This window comes from Pelodiscus sinensis, chromosome 21 (assembly GCF_052426305.1).
Source record: "Pelodiscus sinensis isolate ZL-2025 chromosome 21, ASM5242630v1, whole genome shotgun sequence".
In the NCBI taxonomy this organism is placed as follows: domain Eukaryota; kingdom Metazoa; phylum Chordata; order Testudines; family Trionychidae; genus Pelodiscus; species Pelodiscus sinensis.
The window spans coordinates 27,563,104-27,591,102 of NC_143072.1; the positions used below are offsets into that span (position 1 = coordinate 27,563,104).

Genomic DNA, 27,999 nt, shown 5'->3' on the forward strand with positions numbered 1-27,999 from the left:
GAACTGTTTGGCTCCTTTCCCAGGGAAGTGATGAGGTTGCCAGAGATGCTGCTACGCAGACAGAGTCAACAGAGTGGGCCAGGTTATTGTCAGCATCGTGTCCTGGCTCTGCTCATGGTGAAACCAGTGGGAGTTTTGGCATTAACTTCAGTAGGAGCCAATTTGGGCCCTCCAACTCACAAGACAGTAAGATGAGACTCTGCCACCAGACATGGTGTGACACGGCAGCCTCTGTAGCCGGCCCCTGCCTTTCTTCAGGGCCTGTTCCTCACAGTGTGTGTGTTGAGATCGGAGCCAGGGGCATGGATTGCAAGGAAGAGGGGCCTGGGAGCACTGTTTGTTAGCAGCCCAGAGGAGCTGACCCTGTGTTGACTTGGCTGCCCTTTGCCTGCTGTCTCCAGTGCCAAAAGCTGCCTTTGAAGGGTTTCAGCTTGGCCAAAGTTGCACAGCAGAAAAAACTCTGGAAAGGCAACCTGGTTACTAGCCCCTGAGCAGCACAGACCATGGAATTGCCTTTATTTCCAATTCTATGAAAAAGAAAAAGAGTAGGCAAAATAGAAAACAAACTGAGCAGTGTAGCGGACACTGTCCCTGGTGTGAATCTCATTAGAAACCACCGTTCCATTGGTACGCTGAAAAGAAACTATTTCATAGTCGTAAAAACTGCCTTAATGTTTCCCCTTGGATGTGCGCAGACAGTTAAGGCAAATGTCTGGCTCCCAAGCAGGCAGTGCATGACGTGCCAGCGCTGACCAGAGAGCAAGTCACGTGCCACCAGAGGAGAGCCGTTTGACCACTACGAGGACGTCAGAGTAGATTGTGATGGGCCCTTCCGCCCTGGACTCTAGGCATAGCAGCTGCGCCGAGTGCGGTCCCATCTCAGCCTCTGAGCACAAAAAATGGATCTCTGCACCAGGGTTGGTGTTACTTCTGCCCTCCCTGAGTCTCCGCTCCATCCCCTCCAATCCATTCAGCCCACAACAGGCGTGGGTCCGACAGGGACAGTGGCATGTAGCATGGCTGCTCAGGCCATAGTCTCCCATTGGAATCGTGCCTCTGGTTTTCCCCTCGCCTCTGAACCAGGTGTGTCCTCCTTCCTTTCAGGACTTTGCATGATTCCACCCTTGCCTGTGTCTGCTGCCATTTCTGACCAGCCTCTGTCCCTGTGCTCTTGCCTCCCCTCTTCTATGCTGGCCCTTGCACATGGAAAGAGCCCCTTTCCAAATCCCAGTGCCCAGGTCCCTTCTCCATCCCTGCAACACCTGCCCAAGGCTCCCTCTGCCACGCAGCCCTTACAGGCTGCTGTCCCGTCAACAGGGCTGCCACCCACCCTGGTGTTGAGACTGAGGAGCCATGTCAGCTCCTGGGAAGAGAGAGGTGGCCAAAGCCAAGCGGATGGTAGAACCGCCCTGTGCATCTTCTCGCATGTTTGTTCTGTCCTACTGCTTAGCCCATCAGCTTCTCGGTGCCCAGGCCGGGTCTTGTCCTGGCCTCGTGAGCACTCAGCATTCTGACGGCACGGAACAGCAAGCCAGGGAGGGATTTCAGCATCCTCCTGTGCCGGCTCTGCAGAGAGCCCATCTCAGCCATTCGGTGAACTTGAATGTATCAGGCCCTGCTGAGCTAACCTGCAAACCCAGCGAGTGGAGCCGAGCTGTCAGCACTTGGCTTGCTGTTTGTTGTAATTTGTAGAGAAGGGCTCCACACATGGAAGTGCTCTGAGCTTCCACTGCTCTGGCCACGCCAAGCTGGGACAATAATGAGCCGAGAGGCTGAGGAGCCTTCCCGCTGCCGCACAGGGCACTGCAACCAGCCGGGCTGGCTGGCTGCTGTTTTCTGCTTCCCACTGTTCTGCAGGCTCTGCTCTTTCACGGAGTCCTTTCCCTGGCTTATGTTTGGAAATAGCATTCTGTAAAAGCTGGGAACCGGGGTCCTCCGGGCTCTTTTCATAGCAGCAATTGGATGAAAATGTGATCCTAGCTTCCCTAGTTTTTGAAGGCAGCTTGGTCCTGCCCAGTTATACGGCACTATATGCTATGTAATCCTCCCTTCCCCCCTCTCCAAAAGCATAGTGTATGGGCAGGGCCACCCGGGGAGAGTCCAGAAATTAGGTTCTTAGTGGAACAGCCCCATGCTGGTGGGTAAGAGGGTAGCCAGGCAGCTCCCTGCTGTTCTAGACTTCAGAAGTACCGACACTAGACTCCTGCAGCTAACTATCAGGGGAAGCCACACAAGCTCTTTAAGAAAAGTGATTTGGCAGGAATGCAAAACCCTCTGGGATTTGGCTTGGAATTCTGGGTCCAGGAGACCCTCTGTGGGGGAGTGAACTCTGTGTGATGTACAGCTAGGGGGCATCTGCTGTAAGTCGAAAAGTTACTTTGTGGAATGGGAAGAGCAGCATTGGCTGGCCAGATTGGAGACATCCACCTTTCTGGAAAGCAAAAGGTCTGAAGTGGGAAGAAATTACAATCTGTTCTCAGACAAGTCAGAGAATGACTGATAGACATTTTATTTTCTGTGGCAGGCTCAGAGATCTATGGTCTGTTTGATAATGACAGTTTGCTCTTGAACGGAATCCTGATGCCTTTTTCTTTAACCCTTGACTGAAGAGCTTGGGATGTTGTTAGCTAATGACATTCTGTCTACAGGCCTTTCTCTTAATTGTATCTTCTCTTTAACACCTGTCTCCTGGGAAGATTGGTTTGCACTGGTTAGACTCAGATATATTGCGCTCTGTACCGAGGTATATAGAGAGCTATAATCTTCTTTAGGAAGGAACTATCAGTTGCACACATACAAAATGGGAAGCAACTGTCTAGGAAGGAGTACGGCAGAAAAGGATCTAGAGTTATAGTGGACCACAAGCTAAATATGAGTCAACAGTTTGACACTGTTGCAAAAAAAGCCAACATGATTCTGGGCTGCATTAACAGGAGTGTGGTGTGGTAAGACACGAGAAGTCATTCTTCCGCTCTACTCTGCACTGATTAGGCCTCAACTGGACTATTGTGGCCAGTCCTGGGTACCACATTTCAGAAAAGATGTGGATAGATGGGAAACAGTCCAGAGAAGAGCAACAAAAATGACGAATCGTCTAGAAAACAAGACCCGTGAAGGAAGATTGAAAGAACTGGGTTTGTTTAGTCTGGCAAAGAGAAGACTGAGAGGGGACACGATAGCAGCTTTTTAGCCCATAAAAGATTACAAGGAGGAGAGAGAACAATTATTCTCCTCAACCTCTGAAGATAGGACAAGAAGCAATGGGCTTAACTTGCAGCAAGGGAGGTTTAGGTTGGACATTAGGAAAAAGTTCCTACTTGTCAGGGTGGTGAAACACTGGAATAAATTGCCCAGGGAGGTTGTGGATTCTCCGTTACTGGAGACTTTTAACAGCAGGTTAAACAGCTGCCAGGGATGATCTGGATGGTGCTTGGTCCTGCCGTGAAGACAGGGGACTGGATTTGATGGCCTCTCCAGGTCCCTGCCAGTCCCGTGATTCCATGATTCCAGTACCGGGAGGCTCTGGGGTATGTGGCTATGCAGCTGTGTTTTGGGGTAAGGTTTGGCTTGCCATGTTGTTGCTGATTCCACAGAGTGAGTAGCCACCGCCTGACTAATCTGGGGGTCGGATAAAGCGCACATTGGCAGTGATGCTGGGGAGGGACACTGCTTTATTAGGGTTACTCGCTATTTCATAGTTGTTAAGTAGCAACAATTTGCTCAGCTCGGTTCAAGCCAGGGTGTGTGTGTGTGTGTGTGTGATATATATATATATATATATATATATATATATATCCTGTGTTGAGGATTTAGCAAGAGTCTGCTTAGTTTACAATCCAGACTGAGACCATACCCCAAAGCACTTGCTTAGTTTTCCCTGTGGCCAAACTCCTGCTGACCTCAGAGAGACCTTTGCCTTTGGAAGCCCAGGGTGAGTTTTTTTTAAATCTAAATAATGTGCATAACAATCCTAAGGCCTCCTGTTTGGGTCCAGACTTTATGTGGAAAACATTCAGGCCAGGGCTTGTGAAAGTCCCTGCAGCACTTAGAACATCTTCTCAGTCAGGGAGGAGATGAGACTAAAATAAACAAATTGGGCAAAGAAATGGAGGTTCTGAGTAATTCTAGCAAGTCCTTTAAAAGCGGTGTGTGGTGAGTGGTACACGTCACCCTGCGGTTGTCAATAGCACAAGGGCTCTGTGGGAGTGAAGAGCAATGTAAGTTGTTCACGATTCTTCCAGCGTTAAGGTCGGGAGAGCTGCTGTTTGCTGTTGCCTGCTACTCGGGTTAGGTCCCACCTCTCTTTGGTGAACCTGTTTTGTTTCCTCTCCACGTGGCCCAGACAGAGCTAGACAAGAGCGTTACTGCACAGTCCCCTTTATCCTGCTTCTTTTTCAGGAGACAGATTTCTAGCAAAGCTGGAATTAGTCATGTTAGCATCATGCACCAGAAGTCACAAACACTGGCAAATGGCAGGAGGCGCAAGTGAGCCATGTGCTGATCAAGGGGGTTAAAATGGGCCTTGTTTGGTCCAGAGAGCATGTGATCGGACGCACCACACAGCAGTCATCTTCTGCCATGTGTTATTAAACACACACGTGTTACCAGTGTAAGTTCTAACTGTGTTAAGAACCTGCAAAGGGGAGGATAGGGAGATGGGTACAAAAACTGAGAAGCAAGTTAAAAGGGCAATTAGAGGAGCAGAAAGAGATCGCAAGCAGTGAACTGGAGAGGATATTTTCACGCATAGTCAAAGCTTCTGGAGATATATTCAGAGCAGACAGAAGGTAAAAGAGAAAATTGGTCCATTACCAAATGATAGCAGGGAATTGGTGACAAGGGAGACTGTAATGGCTCATGGCTGATTCGTTAAACAGTTATTTTGATTCTGTTTTTACAGAGGAGGAAGGGGAGCTGCCTGAGAGAGGATCAGATTGCTCGATGAGGTAGGGGAAGAGCTCAGGAGAATGGAGGGAGATATGCAGAGTGTTCTGGAGAGACTGGACACATTGAGAATTCAGCCACACTCAGGAACATAGTGGAAATAGATCCGCCGCGAGTGACTTTCCAGAGGCCTAATCAAGGTGGGTTTGTTCATGTGTCTGCGCAGATGAGACGAGGAAAGCTCCGAGATTGCCGTTTGCTGGAAGGGTTTGGATCTGGCCTGTGACGAACGCAGGGACTAGAGAGCACGGCTGAATCTCGCAGCGAGGCAGCGGGGCGGCCAGAGTGGAGAATGAACACGCATTAAGTGTTGCCCGAGGGAATTCAGAGCTGGCAGGGCCACTGCGGGAAGCTCAGAGTAGGCAAACCGCCTCCTGGGCCACTGCAGAGGACAGCTGGGGGGCTGGAGCTCAGTCCTGCTCATTGGTTCTGTGGGGCAGTTCTCTTGCCCTGGGGAGGGTGCAGCAGAGAGCCAGGGGGGCAGTTACGGGGCAAGCTGTGGCTGTCCTACACAGGAGTGATTCAACCCACAGCTGAGAGCCCTGAGAAGACACATCTCCAGGACCGACCTGTTCCTCTCTCTGGGACTTGAGCTGTTCTCGCACCCCTCTGCACTCTTAGAGGGGCAGGCCGGCGAGGCTGGGGGCTGTTGATGTGTGAGGAGACTCAGAGGGAACATTTTAGTCTGGCCTGTGTAACACCATTCATGGCATTTCACCAAGGCTGGGACTTGCGGGTGAGCTGGAGCAAACCTTTCAGAAGAGATCCCATCTGGAGGCAAGGATCCAAGTAATGGAGAATTCACCATGTGGCTTGGTAAGTTGGTCCAATGCTGAATTACCCTCACCGTGGAAAATCGGGGCCTTATTTCTAGCCAGACCCCCCTCCAGGTGCTGGGTCGTCTTATGCCCTTTGCTGGACAGAAGAGCCTCTACTGCAAGAGGTGGGGGAGGGGTGGCTCCCCAGGGGAGAGAGGTTGCTGAACTGACCCAGATGCCTTCAGAAGGTAGGAAGATGTTTGACCTTGTGAAACCAGAAGCAAACTCTGGGGCAAGAGGGCGAAAGGGGACGGGCCGTCTCGCGGGAGCAAACGGGGCTGTGGCAGACGGGTCCCAGGAGCAGTGAGGGTGGAATTGGGTCCTGAGCATAAATGAGTTTACACCCCGGCAGACATGGCCGTGCGTTGGACGAGTGGGCACAGAGGCAGACGGTAATAAAGGGAGGGTGAGAGAATCCTACAGGCCATAATGGATCACGTGGGCTTTTTCCTGTCTAGCAATTCTTTGTGTCTTAGTTTCCGTTTTTGAACAGCAGGAGCCAGGGCACCGGGCTGACAGAGGATGTGATGTGACGCACCGTGGAGTTGCCGTTTAGAGGCAAGATGCGCATCTCAGAGGGGAAAGACACATACTAGAAATACAACTGAGCTTTTGGGCTGGGCATAGCCTGTTCTAATAGAATTCATCTCCAAGTCCGTGGTGCCTGGTGCACCCCAACCATTAGCACCCCCTGTGCTGACATTGCTCTTCCATATGATGGGAGCTGCAGGCAGACTTAAGAAAGTGCTTCTCTTCTTCATTCTCCCACTGAGAGCTTTGATTTCCAGAGCAGGAGAGGCAATAACCAACATAACACTCGGAGATGTCTAGGGCCAGGGCCAGACACATGCAGCCGCTATTGGCTACAGTGTGTGGGAGCGATTGCGGATCACACGTTATTGGTTCTGGCTGCGTTGGGCATCCCTTTAGTGGAGGCTTAGAGGAGTCTGGGTAGAGCGGGCCCAGAGCACTAGCTGAGTAACCCCTTCCTCCCTCTCTCTAGGACTGTTCTGGCCATTACTCAGGAGGAACTCTGCCGAAGAATACAGGCTCTGCTCGCCACTCTCCCTCCCTCTTTGGGAGGCAAACGGGAGATGCTGCCCTTGTTTCCGATTACATCTCCAGATTCCTGAGCAGCAAATCCTTGAACCTAGAGAGACATTTTTGCCCCCAGAACAATCCAGTGAAGGGGTTTCTCTTTCCAGTTCCAGGGATTTCTGTAGAGGTCTCTGCCCCAGCTCAGGGGCAGGGCAGGCTTATCCCATGCACCTTGCAGTCAGATGCGTGTGGAGCGGGAGCTGTCCTGGGAGGCTAACTGTGTGGAGGACAGGAGTTTTCCTGAGGTTTCAGTGAGCCAGCACACCCTTGCTCAAGCACTTGACTACATGCTGGAGAACTCGAACCATTTCCTTAGGCCTTCTTGTCTGCCTCCAAACATCAGCTCCAGGCCAGACATGCCACTGTGGCTGGAGTATTTTTAGGAAATGAAAAACAGGGTTTGCTTGTCCAAGATAATTTTTATTTCCCTCTTTTCATTAACTTAAGTGGCTTTTTTTCTTCTCACATATCCACTCTGATAGGGAATTACTGTGTACTGCTTGTGTTACATCATCTCTGGTCAATAACACTGCCATCTCCACCAGACGCCAGCCTGCACACGACCCGACTCCACACACCCCTTCCCCGCCCCTCCAGCTGAACAGGGGACTGCCAGTGGGTCGTGGGGGAGGGTAGATGGGCAGGCAGACCTGCTCCATCCAGCCCTCTCTTCCACAACCCCCTTCGTATATCTGCCTTGTACGTTTTTCTATCATGGACGAAAGTCCTGGGCACTCTGTTCCGTACGATTCCCAGTTCATCATTTCCAGCCCCTTTCTGTGTCTCCCACGCTAGCGACCCCATCACTTCCCAGGCTGTCAGGGCTGGCTTGGGAGCCCCTGCACTACTCTACCACTGGAGTGAAAACCTTAGACCAGCTATAAAGGTCCTCACACAGCTAACACTGCTGAGCACTTGCTAGAAACATCTACCCTGACCTCCTGGTGCTTCCGAGGAGACGGAGCACTACAGCTGTGCATGCTGGGCTGGAAGCTTTCGAATTACTCCCTTTCTTCCTAGCATGTGACAGATCAGAAATTAGGTCATAAGAGTGAGTTTTGGCTCTTCAGATACCGACTTTGTTGCATTGCATACAAAAAATTCCCCCAAATCTAGTGCTCTACATTGCTAAGAACATTGGTCCACTATGATTCCCTCCGGCATACGCTGAGCCGGGCGGGGGGGCTGCCCTGCCTCTGCAGACACTGCTGCCGATTGTTTTCTAGCAAGAATCATACATTGTTCTTCTGCTATAAATTCAACAATACAATCCTTACATCTGAAGATACAGTTTCCATATAGCTTATAAACATGATCAGACATACATATGGATAATTGAGAGGAAGGGAACCTGTGCATTTGTTTATTTTATATGTGAACAGGGTTACAAAAAATGCACCTTCTGAAGGAATTTCATGTCACTTGAGTTTTGAGTGTCCCTCTTGAATAAGTCTTTCCTTTGGTAGTTGGCTACTCTGAGCCGAGCAGGCAAGCCCTGGTCAGCTATGTGCCTGAGAGATACAGCGGTCTGAGATTGTCTTCCAAGAGGATTTTGGCCAGCTGTGGCCTGTGGGTTTTGAGCCAAAAGGGCTAAAATGCGGGAGAACCAATGTCCTTATGATACATTTTGTACGTGTCTTTGCACACAGTTTCAGATACATGGTGTAGGCTTAATTGGTGATCATTTGTACAGCAATTATGTTCCCCTCAGTAATCCCAGGGTCTTTCGGAGCCCTCTCAAATGAACAGGGTTTCACCTAGAGCACAGCGACTGTCCGTGTTTGTCCGGTTGTTATTAATGAAGGATTAGCTCCTTTTGCGTGATGTTGGCTTTTTGTAGGTGCTCGGTTGGGGCTGTTTGTGACAAGCATGTGATAATGCCTTTAATCCACTCCCTGCTGGGTGCATTGTGTATAGTTCATGTTTGTAATCCACTCGTCCAGGTATGGAGACCATCAAAAGCCTAAACAACATTCTTTCCTTCCCAAGGCCAAATCCTCCATGTACGAAAAAAGAAGAAAAGAAACTCTGGTCCTTTGTAGATTGGTGGTGGCACAGACACTATCGGACACAGCCAGCTCAGCGTATTATGACCACTAACACCATTATAAAAACTAGAAGCGAGGCCCTGAGGATCGAGCTCCCCGCCGCCTGCTGTACTCCACTGGGGGGTCTGATGGGTGTCCGCCGGGTGCATTTACCCTTCCGCTTGGGTGGTGCTGTAGGCAGCAGGCCAAAGCTGAATTTGTGCTGGTAGTCAGGCACGTAGTCCTGAACCTCATGAATGCTTTTCTGTGGCCCCAGCAACGCTGGCTTAGAGGTTCGGTTGCGGCTTTTGTGGCTGGTGCAGTTCTTGCTGGGCTTTCTGTAACCTTGACGTGATCCGGGGGGCGCTGCTGGCTGGCTGCTGTGTAAACCGTGCTCGACCCCTCTCTCTCTACTCTTCTCCTTGGAGGAGTGGGGTGGGTAGCGGTCTTTGGAGGCTCCTCTGTCTGCTGTGGAGAAAGTGTGTGTTTTGATCTGGTGGAGGGACTCAGACCCTGAACAGTCTCTGTAGTCCTCTGCTTTTAACCCCTTCAGGTCCTTGCCATGCATCTGCTCCGGAGACTCACAGATCACGTTGGAGCTTGAGCCTCGGAACCTGCGCAACCAATCCCAGAGTGACCGGGATTTGCAGTCACAGCTCCAAGGATTGCCGTTCAGCCTGAGGAACTCTAGGGCCCCCAGGTGCGCGAGGCATTCGCCCTGGAGCTCAGAGAGGCTGTTGTTGAACAGGAAGAGGGTGGTCAGTCTTCGGAGGTCATGGAACGCTCGCCTGTGGACCCACTGGAGTTGGTTTTGGTGGATGAGTAACCGATCCAAGTTTATTAGCCCTCGGAATGTGTTCTGATGAAGGCTCCACAGCTTGTTTCCATGGAGAAAAAGATGGCTGAGGTTGACCAGGTCAACAAAAATATCGTCCTGAAGGAACTCGATATGGTTATCTTGTAGATAAAGATACTGCAGGTTGTGGAGGCCACCAAATATCCCGCTGGGCAACGAGCTCAGCCCACACTTGTACAGATACAAGGCATGGAGCTTCGCCAGCCCTTGGAAGGTCTCCGCGGCTAAAGCCCTTAAATAGCGATTATCCCCCAGATCCAGCTCTTCCAGATTGGCAAACCCCTCAAAGGTGCCTGGGTCTATGAAGGTGATGTTATTGGAATAGATCCACAAGGTGACCATGGATGGGCTGAAGTGGCCTCGCAGGAGCAATGTGATCTGGTTGTTCTGCAGAAAAATCCGCTCGCTGTTTTCTGGGATGCCCTCTGGAATGGATGCAAAGTTGTGGGCTTGGCAGCTGACAGTCATAGGTGACGGGTAACATACACAGTCCACAGGGCAGCCTGCAGTGAAGTGGATCTCAAATCCCAGCAGCACCAGGAGCAGCTCCACATAACCCCCTGTTCAAGAAAAGGAGAGAACAAGGTCAGTTGAATTACGACATCTTGTAAATCATTCAGAGCCACCTGCCTGGTAATTAGAGCTGGGAGGATTATTCCTACTGAAAAATGTGGCCAATTAACTCAACCACTTTCTCTCTCCATAAATTACCCACAAGCAGACTGTGACGAGCAGGTTAGATACTCGTACTCACCGGCGGGGCTTGTTTTGATTATTCCCTGGTGGTGGCTTGTGGGGTGTGGCTGGCCTCCTTAGTCACGTGGTGCTGTGGCTGCCCTGTCAACTGCACCTGTATAAATGGGGCCAGCACTTGCAATGGGAAGAGCGCGTGTGTTGCTTTGCATCCGTGCAACACGTCTGTAGCACGATCTTTCACAATGGCCATGTGCGTAAAGCCCCCGTGTGGCACAGCAAAGCAAGGGGAGCAAGTGTGTCACACATGCTCACGAGTAACCGTTCGCACGGATCCTCCAGCTCTTCCAGTACTAAGGAGAGACCAGCCAGCCCGAGCCCCTTCACTGGCACCCGGGGAATGAGGGATTTCCCCAGCTCAAGGCCCTGTAAGCAGCAGCCTAGGGATCTAAAGAACAAGAGACTCCCAGGAAATACAATTTTGTCCACATTTGGAGAAGGTGCTGAGTTGAAAACTGAATCTGGAAGCGGGTGCTCAGACATATTCCTGCTTCTGAGACCACACACCGGACTCCGAGAATAAAGGGGCAGGAAATATGGTCACAGCCTTTGCATTGCCACTTCCTTCGCCTGCTCCTAGCTCCCTGCTTTCTTTCCCGCCATCCCCTCCCAAACTCACTGCACCAGGCTGGGGTAGGGTCCAGGATTCAGGTCACATGGCGGGAGGAGAGTAGAAACTCCTCTTGGCTTCTCATGTGGTATAGCATGAGAAACCAGGAGTCCGATGGCACTTGAAAGACTCACATTTCGTAGGCTATTATGGGTGAGCTACAACTCGTCTCAGACGCTGAAGAGAAAAAGAAAGAAAAAGGCTACGGAGCTGGGACTGGGACATCAGTGCTGATTCAATTCATTCATCTTCTAAGTGCCCCCAGACTCTGTGGTTTTGCTGAAGCAGGCTCACCTCTCGGAACACTCCATGGCTAATTCTGAGGGCCCTGTCCATGTGGTTCCGCTCTTTGAAAGCAGCGCTGTCATGTTTTAGGGTGCGCGCGCCACAAGGGCTCCCAATAAATCACTTCTCTGTGCTGGTGAGAGGACTCAGAACCGCGTCCAGAGAGTCAGAGCCCGGCCCAGTGAGGCCGGCAGAAGTTCTGTCGCCCTCCCCTGCCGAGGTCACAGGGCTGCATTTGCAGATGTGGGTGTTTCCCATTTCTGCACGCCTGCCCACGGAGGGCCTGCTGTCAGGAATCCCTGTTCCATAAAAGCCGCGATTCCTGCTGCTGCTTGTTAGAAGCATTTTGGAAGCACTCGCTTGCCATCTGGCGCGGCTACTACTTGTGTTTGGTTTCTAGGGGGAGAGGGTTCTGGTCCTTTACAATGAGCCCATCTAATGCCCTCACAGTGGCCCTGACCTCTTCATGCCCCTCTCCACGGCAGCCCAAAAGAGCCCATCAGCATGTGCAGGCAGGTAGGAAAAGCAGCACTTCCCACGGCTTTAGTGCTTTTCGTCCCTGGCTCGCCAAGCGCTGGGCAGGGGTGTGAGGTCCCATTACTCCCATTGTACAGAGGGAGGCTGAAGTCCAGCAATCGGGGCTTGTGAGCAGAATCTCCCCAGGCACAGACCCTTGGGCTGCTCTCTGTCTGCGCAAAACCCCTTCTCACAAATGTCTACGCAGAAGGGTCTGAGTCAAGGAGAGTGGCTCCCCCAGAGGAAGTGAGCGTGGTCGCACACGCTGTTCCGTGACACACTCATCACCAGGCGCACGGGGGAGCTGAGGGAAAGGTCTGATGAGGTGGGCGGTTTGCACGTGTGTGATGATTATGACACAGGCTGCCGTGACAGCGCAGTGACGCTGGACACCTGGGTCTGCTTCGGCCCTGCCTGGCACAGCGTGGGTGTGAATTCACGTGGGAGCAGGCCTGCCGACGGGACAGGAAGGGAGCCGGGACTCCCAGCTGCCACTGCTGTTACTCAGGCAGCCGTAGCCTGGGCCCCGTACATCGCTGGGGGAGCCCCACGCACTCTGTGTGGCACTGCGGGCGGGGGATCAGCACTGTGGCCTGGGCAGGCTGAGGACCGGTTGCCCCGGCCACACGCCTTCCACCCCACGGCCCCCACCACCCCTTTCCCAGGGGCCGCATGAGAGAGTCAGGCCCCTCCTTGCAATTGACAGGTGCTCCTGCGTTAACGTCGTCTGATACTTTCTGTATATCCCAGTCCGTCCGTCCGTCTGTCTGCGTTCCAGATGCCTCCGCTGCGGGAAGGGCTGGGCCCACCCACTCAGTACGCAGCCCCCTGGCAGCAGCGTCTGGCTGGGCCTGAGACAATCCCCTGGCTGGCCGGGGGTGCCCCAACCTGAGCCTCCTGTCCCAGGCACCCTCCCCCCAGTCGTACAGCAGCATCGCAGGCTGTTCCCCTTCGCCAGGGAGCCAGGGGAAAATGCCCAGTTTGCTGCAGTCCTCTCTCTGGCTGGGGAGCACAAAAGGCCAATTAACCTGGGTCTGCCCCGGCCGGGGACACGCACCCTCCCCCAGCTGTGCCCGCTGGAGTGCAGTGGCCATGGAGAGATTCTGTGGTGAGAGAGGCCTGGGGCTGTCCTCTCTCCCCAGGCAGCCTGCACCCTGAACCCTCCTCCCCAGCCCCGCCCCAGAGCCAGGGTTCGAAGGAAGCACAGACAGTCTGATTTCATTTTCCAAAGCCCCAGGCACGGCGGGTTCGTCGTCTGGCTCTGTCCGGAGACGGGCGCGTGGACGTTCTGTGGTGGAGCCCCCACGGCGAGGGGTTTCTCTTCGTTGGGGCGGCCCAGCTCGACAGGAGCTGGCTGCCAGCTGCCACTGGCCGCAGTCTAAGTGCTGCTGTTCCAGAGATGGGGCGGGGCGGGGAAGCAGAAGAAACCAGGCAGCTCTCTAGACACCCCGCGGAGCTGGAGCCAAATGTAACCCAGAGGCACTGAGGCCGCTGACCCGGGTGAGTGACGCCCGCTCTGCAGCCCAAGCTGAGCGCCAGCTGGCTTTTGGCTCATGCGGCGGAGAGCTGCTGAGGTCACAGGTTCACGCCCACCTGCCGGTGATCAGGGCGCGTTGGCCGTACGCCCGCACGTCAGTCGTTTGTCTGCTACGCTGGGGGATAAGCCTGGGTTTGGTCAGTTTGGAGCTCGCTACAAACCCAGTGTGTGGCTGGCCCATGCCACTGGTGGGCCCCCAAGCTTATCAATACGGTCCCCTGTAGTGACTTGTCAAATGGCTCTGCGTTGATCCGGAGCAGTTCAGTCCTTCCTGAATTGGAATAGGGAGAGCTCCCCAAATCGGAGCCCCCCGTCCCCGCCTTCCGAGAGCTTCTCTTTGGGCCGTGCACCCTTGCTGGGGAGCTGTGCGCCCAGCCTGCCGTCCTCACCAGAGAGCCAGAATCTGATTAATGTGCCGAACAATCTTCTGTTATCTCCAGTGCAAAGCGCTCAGCCTCGTCCTGCGGAGGCTGGAGCAGACGGTGCCATTGGCTCGCGTGTCAGAACTGACCAGGGAGGGAGCGCTTCCGAGCTGAACAGACTCATGCTGGTGGGGAACCTGTTAATGAACTGCTGTAGGGAGATGCAGCACTGTCGCCACTGGTAAACATGCCAGGATGCTGTGAGCGCTTCACACGCCTGTTACTACACGTGCGTGAGGCTTTGTTTCCTCCCCTCCTGCCTTTCACGGGATCGTTCTGCATTCACTTGGCTTGCACTGGCTTCTTACTGGCTGGAGTGAATGCATGGGGCTGTCTGAATTATTTCCCATGCAGCCTTTTTTTTAATTGGCTGTTAATTAGGCATTAGTTAATGCCTGCTAGAAATAATTTATCTCTGGACGTGTCCAGCTTGCAGTGTTACTTATTTCAGCATTATGCTCACTGAGAGACTAACATCATTATAAATATTCTTCATTACCTGCTTGTTTGCAACGTCTCGGCCTTGTTGGAAGGGCGGCTCGCTCCTCCCGCATGCATTATTAATGCCCGAGGCCTGCCTGTGCGCAGCCCTGGGGGACTGTGCTCCCTGGCGCAGGGGAGGCTGGCGCCTTGCGCCCAAGGCTTGGGCTTCCCAGGGCCAGCGTCTGTGCGCCAACGCGACAGAACGTCTTTATTTCCCGTGCAGGGTGGGGCCCGTTTCTCCCGGCCCCGGCACCGGCCCCAGCACGGGGCTAGTAGGGAGGCTGCATAGGGAAAGGGGAAACCCTCCTCCGAGACCCTCACCCGGAGAGCATCCCCAGCTTTGTGGTAGGCCCATGTGGGCTAAATGCCCAGGGCCTGGGTCTGGGACTGGCGGCTCCAGGTGTGACCCTTTGGCAGCAGGGTGAACCCAGGGCTCAAATGGGCGGTAGGGCCCTAATATGTGTCAAAAGCCCTCAAGCCCAGGCACCTGGCTGAGGACCCTCCTTGGCCAATGGCAGGACCCACATGGCGGAGTCAGCTGGTGCCGCGGGATGGACTCAGCACCTCCAGCCCCCAACCCTGCCCTGCATGGCCCCTGTGCAGCCTGAGCCTTGCCCTGACTGGCACTCCAGCTGCCGGGGATCAGGTCGGCTGCAGTTGCACTTGGGGCTGCCTGCTGCCAGAGGGAGGGGAGGAGCAGGGGGAGCCGGTGGGTAGCGGGGGGGGCGCTCCTGTGCCGTGGTATTTCCGGAGCCGGGTGTTGATCACTGGAGTTGGCCATGTTCACGAGACAGGCCAAGGCTTGGACCGAAGGGGAGAGAACAAGTTGTTTATGTCACAAGAAGGAATGCGCTCCTCAGCTGTCGTCCCAGGCTATGCGCAGAGCCCAGCAAATCCACATTGGAGCCACAGGCATCGTATCCACAGCCCCTTTTGGCAGAGACAAATGCAGCTACCAGTTGTGTATCCACGCAGGACTCTAGCTTTGAGAGAGACAAGGCGGGGAAGGGAATCTCCCCTGTTGACCAGCTTCTGCTGGGGAGGGAGACCGGCTCTTCTTCGGCTCTGTGCAAGCTCAGAACTCGCCTGCATGGCTGTTCGGCTTGACTCCCACGTTTGGGCTTGTGAGGTAAAGAGCCAGGCCTGAGCAGCTGAGAAGACCCGAACCAGTGGCTCTCAACCAGGCTGCACAGAGATCTGCTACACCACTTTCTTTCTCTAGGCTACATAGAAAGCACTAGCAAAGTGGGAACCAGGTACGATTTCAGGCAGTGGCATGTGGATGCTGCTCCACGCGCTGCACGCTGCGGTGGAAGTACAATATTTATATTCCAGCTGATTTATAATTAGGCGGGAGGAATGAGAATGTAAGCAGTTTGCCAGGCCCAGTGTGCGGAGACACTTCTGGATTTTTATGTCTGATTTTGCCACTACGTTTTTAAGTGAGGTGAAGCCCCGGGGCTCGCAAGACCAGTCCGAGGCCTGAAATGGGTCCAGCAGTCTGAAAGGGAGGAGAGCAACTGGTCTGGATCGATTGGAATCCGCTTGGTACCTCTGGGTGCCACCCGCCAGATACAGCCCAGCTGCCTTGGGGTTAGCTGAGCACAGCCCTTCGTTCTAAGGTAAGATCCTGTCTGGGATCGGTCAAGCACCTTCCGAGTGTTCCTAGATCTCCCCCTGCTCGGCACAGCAGGTCTGTGGCAGGGGCCACGTGGGCCTCCATGGGTCACCTGCTGTGGTTGTTATGGGCCGGCTCATGCAGTTCCTCACAAGCACTGTAGGGCAGTGACCTAGATTTCTCTATGCCAGTGTATGTACTTTTGCACCCCAGACCCTAGAAATAATACTTGGAGCAGGGTCCGGGGCCCGTCAGTGTTACCAGGCTCCTCGCGCCCTCCTGAGACCAAGTTCACAGCCGGTGCAACTCCAGCGTCTGTAATGAAGCTGCCTAGATCCATCCAAGACCCTGATTCGATCAGCCCAGGCTCTCATCATCCAGCCCCGGACAGACAGAGGCACAAGGGCAAAGCAAAGCGCCCAGGGGCATTGGGAGCCACGGCAGAATGTCACGTCTGCACACTGGCCGTTAGCAGCGAAGCCCAGGCTGGCACAACTCCACACGTGCTGCAGGGCCTTTGTCTTGGCGAGAAGGCTCTGCCTTTCAGGTCGGCGTTGGATGGGTCCGCTGGTCAGTGGCTGGGGCTGGTTAGACCTGCACCCAGACTGCTTTTCCCAGTAGCCACCACTTGGACTTTGGCCTCCCCGGAGCCACCAAGAGCTGGGAGGATGGCGAAGGAGCATCAGTACGGTGGTAGAGCAGATTCCTCTCTCTCTGCAGGGGGCCGCAGAGCCACTCCCTGGGACAGTGCACCACGCCCAGCAGGCGTGCGGCTTACACGCACACCACACAGCCTCTGCAGCCGCTGCACCTTCACTCCGTGAGCCATCTGCTTGCAGCGCCTGGATGCCAGAGCCAGTTCTGGGAGCGGGTGCGCTCTGTGTGGTGAGTGCCAGCCACCCAGCCACCTTCATCATTCCCTGCAAACGGCATCGTAACTAACTGACAGACCCCAGCTGTTTGGAATGATGGTTTCTGAGAGAGTGACAGCTGCTTCCAATCCCCCATATCCACGCCGGCAGTTCTGGAACATTTGAGGAACATAAAAATCATTGGAGATCGTTTTGTTTTTGCCTCATTTGGTGAGGCGAGATGCGATTTAATAGCTAGTGTGACCTCAAAGGCAGGCGCGGAGCAGGGAGGCCCCCGTCTCCACGCAGCTGTGGGGTGGGCGGCCGGGGGGAACATCCAAGTTATTCTGGCCAAGAGGAAACCCTTTTCCCGCCTGCCCCAAGCTGCATGTGCTGGTCCCGTCCCTGTCCGCTGCCAGGGAGCTGTCTCAGAGCGGCGGCCCGCCAGGGGGTGCAGAAGGAACGGTGCTGCGGAAAGCGGGAAGAAATCGTGGGGCGGAAGAACCCTGGAGAGCCGTCAGGAGAGCTGGGGCCCAGACAACAGTTGTAGCCATTGAACCTCATCTGCGCCCTCGTCCTTTCTAGTGGCACTTGAGAGGCTCTCTCTGGCACCCAAGGAAATGTGGGGGGAGAACACACCTCCCTCGCTGGACCCCACCCAAGGGTGACTAGGAGCCTGGGATCCTTCGAGCAGTTCCGCACACACAGAGCTCGGCCCTCCCTCCCCACCAGCGAGTTCCTCTGTCCCTGCAACGCTGCAGCCAGAGCCCTGGGCCAGTCTGGGACGGCCTCCCCCTGCGGTAAGCAAGGCGCTGTGCCTGCAAGGGGCGCTGCTGTTAGTCCAGGCTTGCGGGAAAGCAAGGAGAAGAGGTTCCCGCGCTCTGAGCACGCGTGTGTGGTGCTTCCGGCCGAGCAGCAGGCAGTGTCTTGGGTCATGAGAGTGGGCGAGCTCGGGCTGGACGGGGCAGATACCCCACTGCCTGCGTTCGCCTGCACACACCCCATTTCCTCTGCAACCCCTCACGTGGACAGCAGCAGGCCTGGGACGTGTTCTTGGCAGAAGTCCCAGGGCCCCTTGGGGTTGAACTTGCCCCACATATGGGGTGGAGGAGGCATTTAACTACTCCCCCTCCACAAGGTCAAACGCAAGGTCATTGGGAAATTTTTGAGCTTGCACATTTTCTCTTATTGCGGTTTTAAACCATAGGACTATAAATTTCTTAGTGTAATAATGCAAAAATCAATAGCTCTCTTTGGAACAATAGCTTTCTCGTTCATTTCGGCCGGGCCCAATGCCTCCCCACAGACTCCGTCCCTCTGAATCCGACAGCTGACTGACATGGGGGGCTGCTCCATCCTGGACAACAGGTCCCTCTGCATGGAGCTGGCCCCTCCCGTTCTCTGACCTTCAGCCCGAACGAATCCCTGGGCGTTCTGGACTAGCAAAGGGACCCAGAATCGCCCCTCGCTCAGCAGCCCACGGTGCCCCTCCGAGTGGCTGAGATGTCGGGCCGAGGCGGCTGCACGCCGAGCGCCAAGGAAAATGCCTCTTTGCCCCCAGGCAAAGGCCCTGAACGTGTTCCCCGGGCAATGGAGGTGCTGCGCTGTGCGAGTGCCGGGCGCCTGGAGAGCACGCTGTGCACGCCCGGCACAGAGCTGGCTCTGGCCTGTGCTGCTTCCACGCTCCACCTCGAGACGGCTGGACACGCTGCGGCGCCATTTCAACCACTGTGCTAAGCAGCAGGCCCAGCCCAAGTGGAGCTGCAGCTTTCCCTGCGAGATCGCAGGGCCCCGGTCTCTGATTGCAGCCGAAATAATACGGAGCCGCCTCCGCACACCCAGCCAAAGCCCATGAGCGCAGACCCCCCTGGGCGGAAGCTCATGTGCTGGGCCCCCGCCGTAATTCTGCACGACGCTGCCATGGTGCTGCCACAGCCCCTGCCCTGAGGCCTGTTTCTGGAGTGGGGGCAGGGTAAGTGAGGGCCACCCTGGATTCCCTGGCACACTGGCCAGGGAGGGCTGCTCTGACTCACTCCTTTGTTTTCCGTTGGTTGCCATCACACTGCTTTGAAATATGCAGAGAGAGGCAGGGTTGTCTGTCGCGTGTGATCCTCAGCAGCGAGTTAGCACCGATTCCCGTCTGTACCGGGGCTGGCTCCCCACTCCGCAGGGCAAGAGAGCAATGACGCGTCCAGCACGCCGCCCCCCGCCAGCAGCCTGGCCCCTCGCCCCTGGGAAATACCAGCTCCGTGGCCGCTGGCTCAGGCTGCAGTAGATAGAGGAGAGAAGAGCAGGGCCGCAGCGGGGGCTGTGGGATGGAAGCGCAGAGCGGGGAAGGCGTGTGCAGCCTCCTCTCGTCTGTTCTCTGTTTCACCCCCTTTTGGAAAACACCTTCTGCTCCATGAGCACGGAGACACTGCTTCCGCTCGGCTGAGTGCCAGTCACGCCTGCCCAGCCCCCGGGCGGCACCAGCCGCCTCCAGCCCTCTGTGCCCTGCACAGGGCAGAGCCTGGGGCTGGCCATAAGACTCCCTCTGCAGGAGAAGCTGGCCTGCTGGTTGGGTGCAGCATGGGAGTGGGAGGCTGCTGGCTCCAGTGAGCGCCTTCCCCGGGGAGAGCTGCCGGGGAGCCCGCTGCAGCTCTCGGGCGTGGGCAGCTGAGCGCCCACCTGTCACATGCTGCACGGACTCTCCGGGAGCGAGGCTGGGCGGGGTGCCTGGGGCTGTGGCCAGGCCCATGGGTGCGGGGCAGGGCTGTGACTCCACTCTGGGGGCTTTGTGCATGTGAGTCTGCTGTTCTGTAGTAACCCCAGCCGTGCCTCAGTTTCCCCAGGCACAGCACCAGTAGCTAGGTAGCGGCGTGGGAATTTGGGCGGGAGTGTCTCCCCCGCACACACAGTGGCTGCTGCTTTCTGTAACCTGAGCCTGGTGACACCTTTTACCTGGGAAGCAAGCACAAGGCTGGCTGCAGGGGGGCTGGGTGAGTCGGTCTCGCTGGCTTGGGGGCAGAGATGGGGCCCAGGAATCCGAGCCCCCCGAGATGGGAGGTGCTGACTGCTGCTGGCTCCCCACGCCTCGGGGACAAGGGCAAAGCTGCTCCCCCATCTCTGGGAGTGTGGCTATGCCAAGAGAGTGTCTCTGCTGCCCTGCCCCGCCTCCTGCTCCTGTAGGGTGGCTGGGAGGGAGGTGGGGAGCAAGGCAGGGCTCTGGGAGGCTCCGGCTGGGCCTGGGGACACCAGCGTGCACTGCAGCCTGCTTCCAGCTGCTTAAAGAAAAGCTGGTGATTCTAAGTGCCGGGTGAGTCCAGGCAGATGCCACCCGCCAGCTGGCAGATTGATCTGTAACTCAGACGCGCCCCGCGCTTGCCTGCGCTCTCAAGCCTTGGGAGGAGCCACGCAGCTTCCCTCCACGGCATGAGGAAGGGACGCACCCAGCCCCACGGGAAAGGAGCCTTCCGTGGTGAGCTGCTTTGGGCAGCTCGGAGCCACGCTCCCCAGCACGGCTGCATAAGGGTGATTGACACACACTGTCTCCAGCTGGCACCTGCTGTGCACCCCGCGTGGCACATCACACACCCTGGGAAGAGGCAATTATCACCCCCATTTTACAGACGGGAAACTGAGGCAGCGGAGCTGTGACTCACCTCAAGTCAAACAGTGAGTCTGGTAGAGCCCAGGTGCCCAGCCCTCCCCGTCTAATGCTCCAGGCATGAGCCCACAGACCAGTGCTGAAGGTGGTGGCCTCCCAGCAGCTGGTGTGCGGGAGTCCTGGGCCATCAGTGCTGAGAGGGCTGAGCTCTGCCTTAAGAGGAGGTGATGTCCTGGCGGTTAGTAGCCCAGCTAGTCAGCTGAGGCAAGAACAGATGGGCCCCGGGAGGAAAGGTATCCCACTACTGGACTGAGAGCGAAGGGAAGGGAAGGGACGGCAGAGGGCGGGAGTCCTCAGGGAGAGGCTGGAAGCTGTGATCCCCCGAGAGGGGCTATGGAGTCCTAGGTGTCACTGATCGTCTGGCTCACCTGCCTGCGTCTTTTGGCAGAATCGTCAGCAACTTGGATTCTCCTTTGTCGGGAAGGGACCTCGCTGCTCCCGGGCGTGCAAAGGCCTTCGTTCGGAACAGCCGCGGGGACGTGTTTCTTGGCCCAGCAGCCATCCACCAGTCTCCAGGTAAAGCGAGAGGAACACAAGCTCAGTGGGAGCCAGGCAGTGAACAGGCTGAGGAGACAGCAGAGATGCGCCCGTCCTTTCTTGGACCACACGCTAGCTGGGGCCTCCCGAGTTTCTGCTTCTTGGTGAGAAACATTTTCAGGTAGAGGGAGCAGAGGGTTTGAGAGCTCAGCTCCAGGCTCCTGCGTGCACGGCTGAGTTCCCTGCACTGTGTAGATAGGAGCCGCCAGGTAGCGCTGGGGAACAGGCCCTGAATCCAGCTGCCAAAGCTTCACACAAGTGACCAAGTGCAGAATAACCTGCCCAGGGGAAGCTTGTCCTAGTGCCACGTGCTAGTGAACGGCTCCCCCTTTGAAGCAGGAGGGTTGATGGTCCGTATACAAGAGCATTGTGTCTCTGAAGGGCTGATCCTGCGAAGGCCCTGGCCTCAGTACTGGCTTGGCGGGGTGTCCCACGGGCTAATGGTATGCTGGGCAAAGAGCTACTTGTTCCTTCTTTCTTTTTTCAGTTGTATTAAATGCCCTTGTGTTGGTGCGATGAGGAGCAAATAGGATCCGCCGCCTCCTCCGTTCAGCGGTGCCCAGTTCCGAAGGAGAGAGGCGTGCAGGGCTTCAATGCATCAGCCTTGGTAGCATCTTCCTTTCTCAGACAGCGCTGGTCTCATTCTGTCCAGCTCCCAGTTTGGTCTGGATCCGATGTCTCTGTCTCCCAGGTCTGGAGTAGAGAGCTCGTCTTTCACCCTGCTCCTTTGGTCTCCAGATGCTAGCGTGTGATGCCAGAGCCGTGTGTGAAACGTGAGTCCCTCTCATTAATGTGCAGGAGCAGTGTTCTGTGGCTAGCAACTCCCGGGGCGGAGGGGCGCCCGGCTCGAAGGGCGGCAGGGCCCGGGGCGGAGGAACGCCCGGCTCGAAGGGCGGCAGGGCCCGGGGCGGAGGAACGCCCGGCTCGAAGGGCGGCAGGGCCCGGGGCGGAGGGGCGCCCGGCTCGGAGGGCGGCAGGGCCCGGGGCGGAGGAACGCCCGGCTCGGAGGGCGGCGGGGGCGGGGCCGGGGCGGAGGGGCGCCCGGCTCGGAGGGCGGCGGGGCCCGGGGCGGAGGGGCGCCCGGCTCGGAGGGCGGTGGGGCCCGGGGCGGAGGGGCGCCCGGCTCGGAGGGCAGCAGGGCCCGGGGCTGCCTGTAGCAGAGATCTTGGGTCCCCTGGAGAGCTGTGAATACAGTGGGCCTACTCCTGAGCCTGCCAGGAGCTGTGGAGACAGCAGCAGGGTGTCCATCTGCGTTTATGTGGCGCCACAGCATCTAAGCAGCGTGTGAGGCCTGGGTTTGTGTTGCACTCAAGCTCCAAGCAACAGGAAGCCCAAAGTGACATGTTAGGCGGCAGAGGGATGTGAACAGCTGTTCCCTGTGCTCTTCCTTGACCCACAGCCTCGGGATGGTACTTCTCTGGCTCACAGGGCTGTCGGAGGGTTAATGAACGAGTGCGAACCTGTATTGCGCTGAGCATCATTACGATTCTGCGGCGCTGGCAGAAGTGGGCACCGGGAGAGAGGCCTGGGAGATAAGGACCTGTGAATTGCACAGCAAGTGGAAGTGAATTCTGTGCCGTCTCGTAATGCGGGGCTGGGCTCGAGAGTCTGCAGCAGCTTTCGATACATTAAAAAATGGAGGCGTGCGGTGACTTGGATACAAAACTGCTCAGCTCCATCCGGAAATGCCTCTGTCAATATCCCATTCAGTGAAAGCAACGCGGAGCCTGTGGCATCTCTCGACTCACAGATTTGCTGGGGCCTCAGCGTCCGCGGGTCAAAGCCAAGTTGCCAGCTGCATGGAGTGGAAATCCCAGAGGTAGGGAGGAGGCCCTGGTCCCGGGGTCACACCTTCAGCGAGGTGCTTGCTCCTTTACAGCTGGACTTGGCCTGCCAGCACCACAGAGTCTTTCTTGACCCCACCAATGTTACCGCTCTTCTCTTCTATCCACGGGCAGATTTTTTTCCAGTTATGTGCAGAATAAGTTTTGTTATGTGCACCGCCAATAGAAACACAGCCCTGGCTGCGGGCGCTCTGCCACTCAGCTGGGCGGCACTGGGCTGTCTCCTGAGTGGCTGCACAGGTGCCCGGCTTACAGTGGCTAGGGCAGAGGGCTGCGCGGCTAGGAGCCCAGCGCTCTGTTTCAAAGCTTCCTGTGCGGCTCTGGGTAAATCGCCTCCTCCTGTCTCCGTTGCCGTAGGCGTCGAGTGGAGACAGCGCCACTGGGGCTAAATGAACGGCTGGGGGCTGTCCCGGGGCTGGCGTGTGGCGTGCCGGTAGCTGTGATTGTTGCCGGCTGGCAGCTGACAGCTCCTGTCTCGGTTGCACCCACCTGCCGTCTCTCCTCTGCGGGGCAGGGATTGCAGGCTTTCCACACTCCCGACGACGGGCTGGTCCCCAACCTCAGCGGGAGTGGGACTGGCCCACAGGTGAGGGCCTCCTGGAGGGAGACCTCAGTGACCCAGGTGCTATGCAGCCTCCTGGGCGATGGGGAAATCGCATCGCCCTGTGGCGAGGGATCTTGTAAGCATGCTGGGGCGCCAGGTGTGCTGTAGTGGGGGGAACTTGCTGGTTTCTATGGGTCTGTGGTAACCCCACTGGCTGCCGCCGGTACCACAGCCCAGAAGGACAGGGATGGGGCATTATGCAAAGGGATCTCTCAACCGGTCCGACCAGCTACCCCCCATGGAGAGGAACAAAGGAAGGTGAATGCTGCCCTGGCTGGGGGGCAGGGCTGGAGGAGAGGGAGTTAGTTTCTGTCTGGGAGCATGGAGGAAGCAGCCTCAGCTACAGGCTGGGGGGTTTAGAAGCCGAGACCCCCTGTGACGACGCGTCGGGATTTTCCCATCTCCTGCACCCCGAAATGGCATGAACAGACTCCACCAGCCAGTAGAATGGAGGTTGTTTATTGTTCCTCCAGCACAGCGCAGCACAGATGTAATCTGGTTACAGGAACTGGGGCTAAGAGGCCTCAGTGCCCCCTTGTGATAGGGGAGTCCCAGCCCCCCTCCCCAGCTCCTTCTTCCCTGCCTTCCAGCCAGGAACTAACTCCCCCTCTTCCAGCCCTGCCCACAGCCAGGGCAGCATCCACCTCCCTTTGTTTCTCCCCATGGGGGGCCGCAGGTCAGACAGGTTTTTGAGTCACCTTTGCATAGTGAGGTTTTCCCTGCTGGGTCTTGCTCCAGACAGCAGAGGTCACCACAGCCCAGCAAGTACCCCCACTACGTCACACCCCCCATATCAAGGGGGGCTGAGGCATCCTAGGCCTGCCCTGTAGCCTGATGACATCTGTGCTGTGCTGTATCCTGAAGAAGCAATAAACCACCTCTATTCTACTGGCTGGTGGAGTCTGTTCGTGCCATTACGGGGGTGCAGGAGGCGGGGGACCCCAACGCGCCGTCACACCAGGAATACTCCAAACCCACGTGGGATCCAGGAATGCTATTGACGGGAGACTTGATCTGCTCTAGGGCAGCGTTTCTCAGCCAGTGGTACGAGTACCCGGAGGGACTCGAGAGCACCTGGGGGGTACGTCAACAACCGAAATAGGGAGAAAACGGAATTGTTGTTTTATGTTTTACAGAATTTTATTATTTTTGTACTTTTTCCCCAAAAAAAGTTCATCGCCCACCTGGCTACAATTAAGTTGTTTAAACAAATGTGTTGCAACGGTAGAAACAAATTTTGTGTGTCTGAAAACTGTAGGTAGTGGGAGTACTTAGAATGTATTTATGTATTTATTTATTTTTAAAAGGGATACTTTATAAAAATAGGTTGAGAGACACTGATCTAGAATAATGTCAGGGATCTGGGAAGAGATTTAGTTAGGTTTGTCCTGCTTTGAGCGGGGGGCTGTGATAGGTGACCTAGCATGGCCCCTCCTATGCTTTATGAAAATTCTTATGAATATGCATAACTCAAATACCCTTTATGCAAAATGGATTATGTAACTTATCGTTCAAGAGCCTATGACCCCCCGGATGAGTATATTCTATTTTTGTGCATGTATCATTTTTGTATGTGAAGTTAGAAATATTAAGTGGGAACCTGCTTTATTAGTTGAGCTATTCTACTAAAAGCCATTAGTGAGACTTTAGGGACTTAATGGCTCAGTGATCAAGGCAACAATGTGTGAATGGGGTTGTTTGTCCCGGGAGCCCAAACTCTGGCTGAGACATGTGGCCAGGCCCCCTGATGCTGGTACCCATTTTGGATCTGGGCTTTCCCACTCAAGGTGAGAAGCTTGAACTGAGCACAAAGAATTCCTGCCTTGGGCAAAGGAGGCCTAAGGGGGGAACCAAAGAATAGGGCAAGTGCCCAGTGCCAGGCGACTGTCTCACTTACCACCTAAGATGCTTGCTGGAAACATGTAGGACAGAAGAGGGAGAATGCCTAGCTTGTGAATGAGAGGATTAGAACAACTGTTTGGGGAAGAAGGTGACTGTGGTGCCTGTTGTCACATCAGCTCATTTGGATTTTCATCAGCCGTGTTTGGCAGTGCAAAGACCGGCGGTGGCCGTAGGAGCACAGCGGTTCCCATACTGGTTTAGACCTGGGGGCCACCTAGAGAAAATTGTAAGAACCTGGCCATAGCACATGTGGGGTAACCTGCACCCCACTTTAGGTCTCCTCCTGATCGCTGACTCTAACACCCTGAAATAGAAGGCTCTGTCTCCTTTCCAAAATCGTGTTGGCACTGACTATTATAACCCTTCTTATCCATATCACTGTCCAGTCCCTTTTTGAATACCACGAAGTTCTTTGCCTCAGAGACTTATTGTGGCAATGAGTTCCGCGGTCTAATCACACCTTGCATGAAAAAGTCTTTTCTTTTACCAGTTACTGGAGCATTCCAGGCTCTGGACCATTCTTGTTTGGCCGTCTCTGAACCTCCTTCAGTTCTCCCATGTCCCCTCGGAGGCGGGTGACCCTCCCCCTGGAAGAGGATCTGCCCGTCTCAGGAGTAATTCGTTTCCCCAGGAAATGACATGATGTTCAGCCTGTCTTGCCCCAAACATCACCGCCCAGCCCTGACCTCTGGAATCCTACTCAGCTGCCCAGAAGCCCTGCCCTGCTGCGGGCCTGTAGACAGCTGTGGGCCGACCCTCTCCCTTCCGGCTGTCTTGCTGCAGGGCCGTGTGTGACTGAGAGCTAATGCCAGCCAATCTGGCGCACTGCCTGCCGTGGCTGTGGCTGTCAGAGGGCTTGTGGTGCAGAGGAGACTCAGCAGCCCCGCACTCCCCAGCTCACACCAGCTGCAACAGAAATCTATTTATGGCAACAAGCAACATGGAGCGCCACCAGGGACAGTTCACCCCCCGCCTCCCGCTAGCCTGTGGCTCCCTGCACAGCTGACGAAGTTACACCAAACTGCAGACAGCAGGAGCCGTTGATTTGAAAAAGAAGGGGGGGACTTGGCAGCCGCGCGAAAGGAAAGCGCCTGGAACGCCCATTCCGGGGGGCTGGGTTCCTGGCCGAGTGGCCACAGCGGCTCCGGGGAAGCTTTGAAACGCCTTGTCAGGCAAGCCTGGCAGGGTCCCCGGCCCCAGACACTTGTGGAGAGGGGAGAGAGGGAGCAGCCCCAGGCTCCCTTTTCCCTTCCCGTCTGATCGCCGCTGATACCATTCCTTCTCCCCGCCGCCTGTGCTGCTCTCCCGGGTTTGACTGCAGCGCAGCGCGTCTGTGTTAGCCCCGTGGCCAGGGCTTTCATCCGCGCAGTAGCCACATCAAAGGCGTTTAAACACTGCTGCTTATCAGCAGCCGCGGGGGAGAAACCGGGAGCTCTTTGGCCAGCTTCCTGCACTGCTCCCCAGGGGTCCGGGGAAGAGGCAAAGCCCTTGGTTCCCTTTAGCACCTGGCCGGTGCTGGGCGCTCGGCTGTCCCTCATGACCAGCGATGCCCGGAGGAGCCAATGACAAACGGAATTGGGGGTTGTTTTTGTCGGGAAAGCAGTTTTGCAAGAGCCTCCCTCCACACACAAAGGCGCCAGCTCATCCCCAGGTCCTGCCCCGGCCTCCAGGGCAGCCTCTGCACGTTGCTTAGCCCGTTGTCCAGGCACCCGGAGCAGTACAGAGTCACTCACCCTGCCCATCCGGGTCTGTTCGCCTGTCCCTCCAACACATGCACTTCTCGGGGGCTTCCTGACTTCCCCATTAGCCAGACCTCCTTCCTTCCGCTGCTGCTCCAGCTCCAGGGTGTTGTGAAACAACCAGGCTCATTAACCCTCCCCTGCTCCCCCATCTTGCCTCTGCACCTCCTCCACCTCTGGCTTGGGGAGAGCTCTTAGCTTAGTGGTACCCACCAGACCTGGACGCTAAGCAGAGCTGTATCCCCAAGCAGCGCTAATAGAGCCCACCATGCAATGTTGTCTTCTAAATGACTAAAGGCCTCGGTGGTTTCCAGCTGCCCACAGAGAGCCATTGGAGTCTAATAATAGCACCAAAATACTGCTCTGGCATGGGAGCAAATGCATTTACATCTGCGACCTCACTGGTGGCCACATCTGCCTGCTAGAGCTTTGAGCCAGCAATGGCTGTCCAAGGGTGGGTTTTCCCTGCCCTCTGTGATGTAGTGTTGGTACCTTGCTGGCTGCTATGCTGGGGCTGTGGGTGACCCCCACTGGCTGCTGGCTGTAGCACGGCCCAGCAGGACAGGGGATGAGTCACTAGGCCAGGGGCTCTCAACCTGTCCCACCAGCTACCCCCCAGGGAGAGAAACAAAGGAAGGTGGAATGCCGCCCCTGGCTGGGGGGCAGGGCTGGAAGAGTTTTGGTTTTGGTCTGGAAAGCAGGGGAGAAGGAGCTAGGGAGGAGGCTGGGATTGTAGGGCCCAGCCACCCCCATCTCAAGGGGGGGCACTGAGGCCTCCTAGCCCCGGTTCCTGTAACCAGATTCCATCTGTACCCTGGAGAAGCAATAAATTCCCTCTGTTCTACTGGCTGGTGGAGTCTGTTCGTGCCACTACAGGGGTGCAGGAGACGGGGAACCCCAACGCACCAT

The 27,999-nt window shown here is 55.9% G+C and overlaps 1 protein-coding gene and 1 long non-coding RNA gene across 2 annotated transcripts in view; one reads left to right on the forward strand and one right to left on the reverse strand.

Annotated features, from left to right (window-relative positions):
- Window positions 1-3,811: 3,811 nt before the first annotated feature.
- Window positions 3,812-27,895, forward strand: LOC142819217 (uncharacterized). Its single transcript, XR_012897018.2, has 4 exons — window positions 3,812-5,760; window positions 20,853-21,105; window positions 21,489-21,774; window positions 22,401-27,895. It is a non-coding gene; the product is annotated as an uncharacterized LOC142819217 (long non-coding RNA).
- Window positions 8,284-27,999, reverse strand: part of RTN4RL1 (reticulon 4 receptor like 1) — a 61,364-nt gene continuing 41,648 nt past the window's right edge. Inside the window, exon 2 of the mRNA XM_075904469.2 lies at window positions 8,284-10,303. Within this exon, the coding sequence (XP_075760584.1) occupies window positions 8,940-10,303 (1,364 nt within the window). The 3' untranslated portion in view covers window positions 8,284-8,939. The remainder of the gene's footprint in view (window positions 10,304-27,999) is intronic.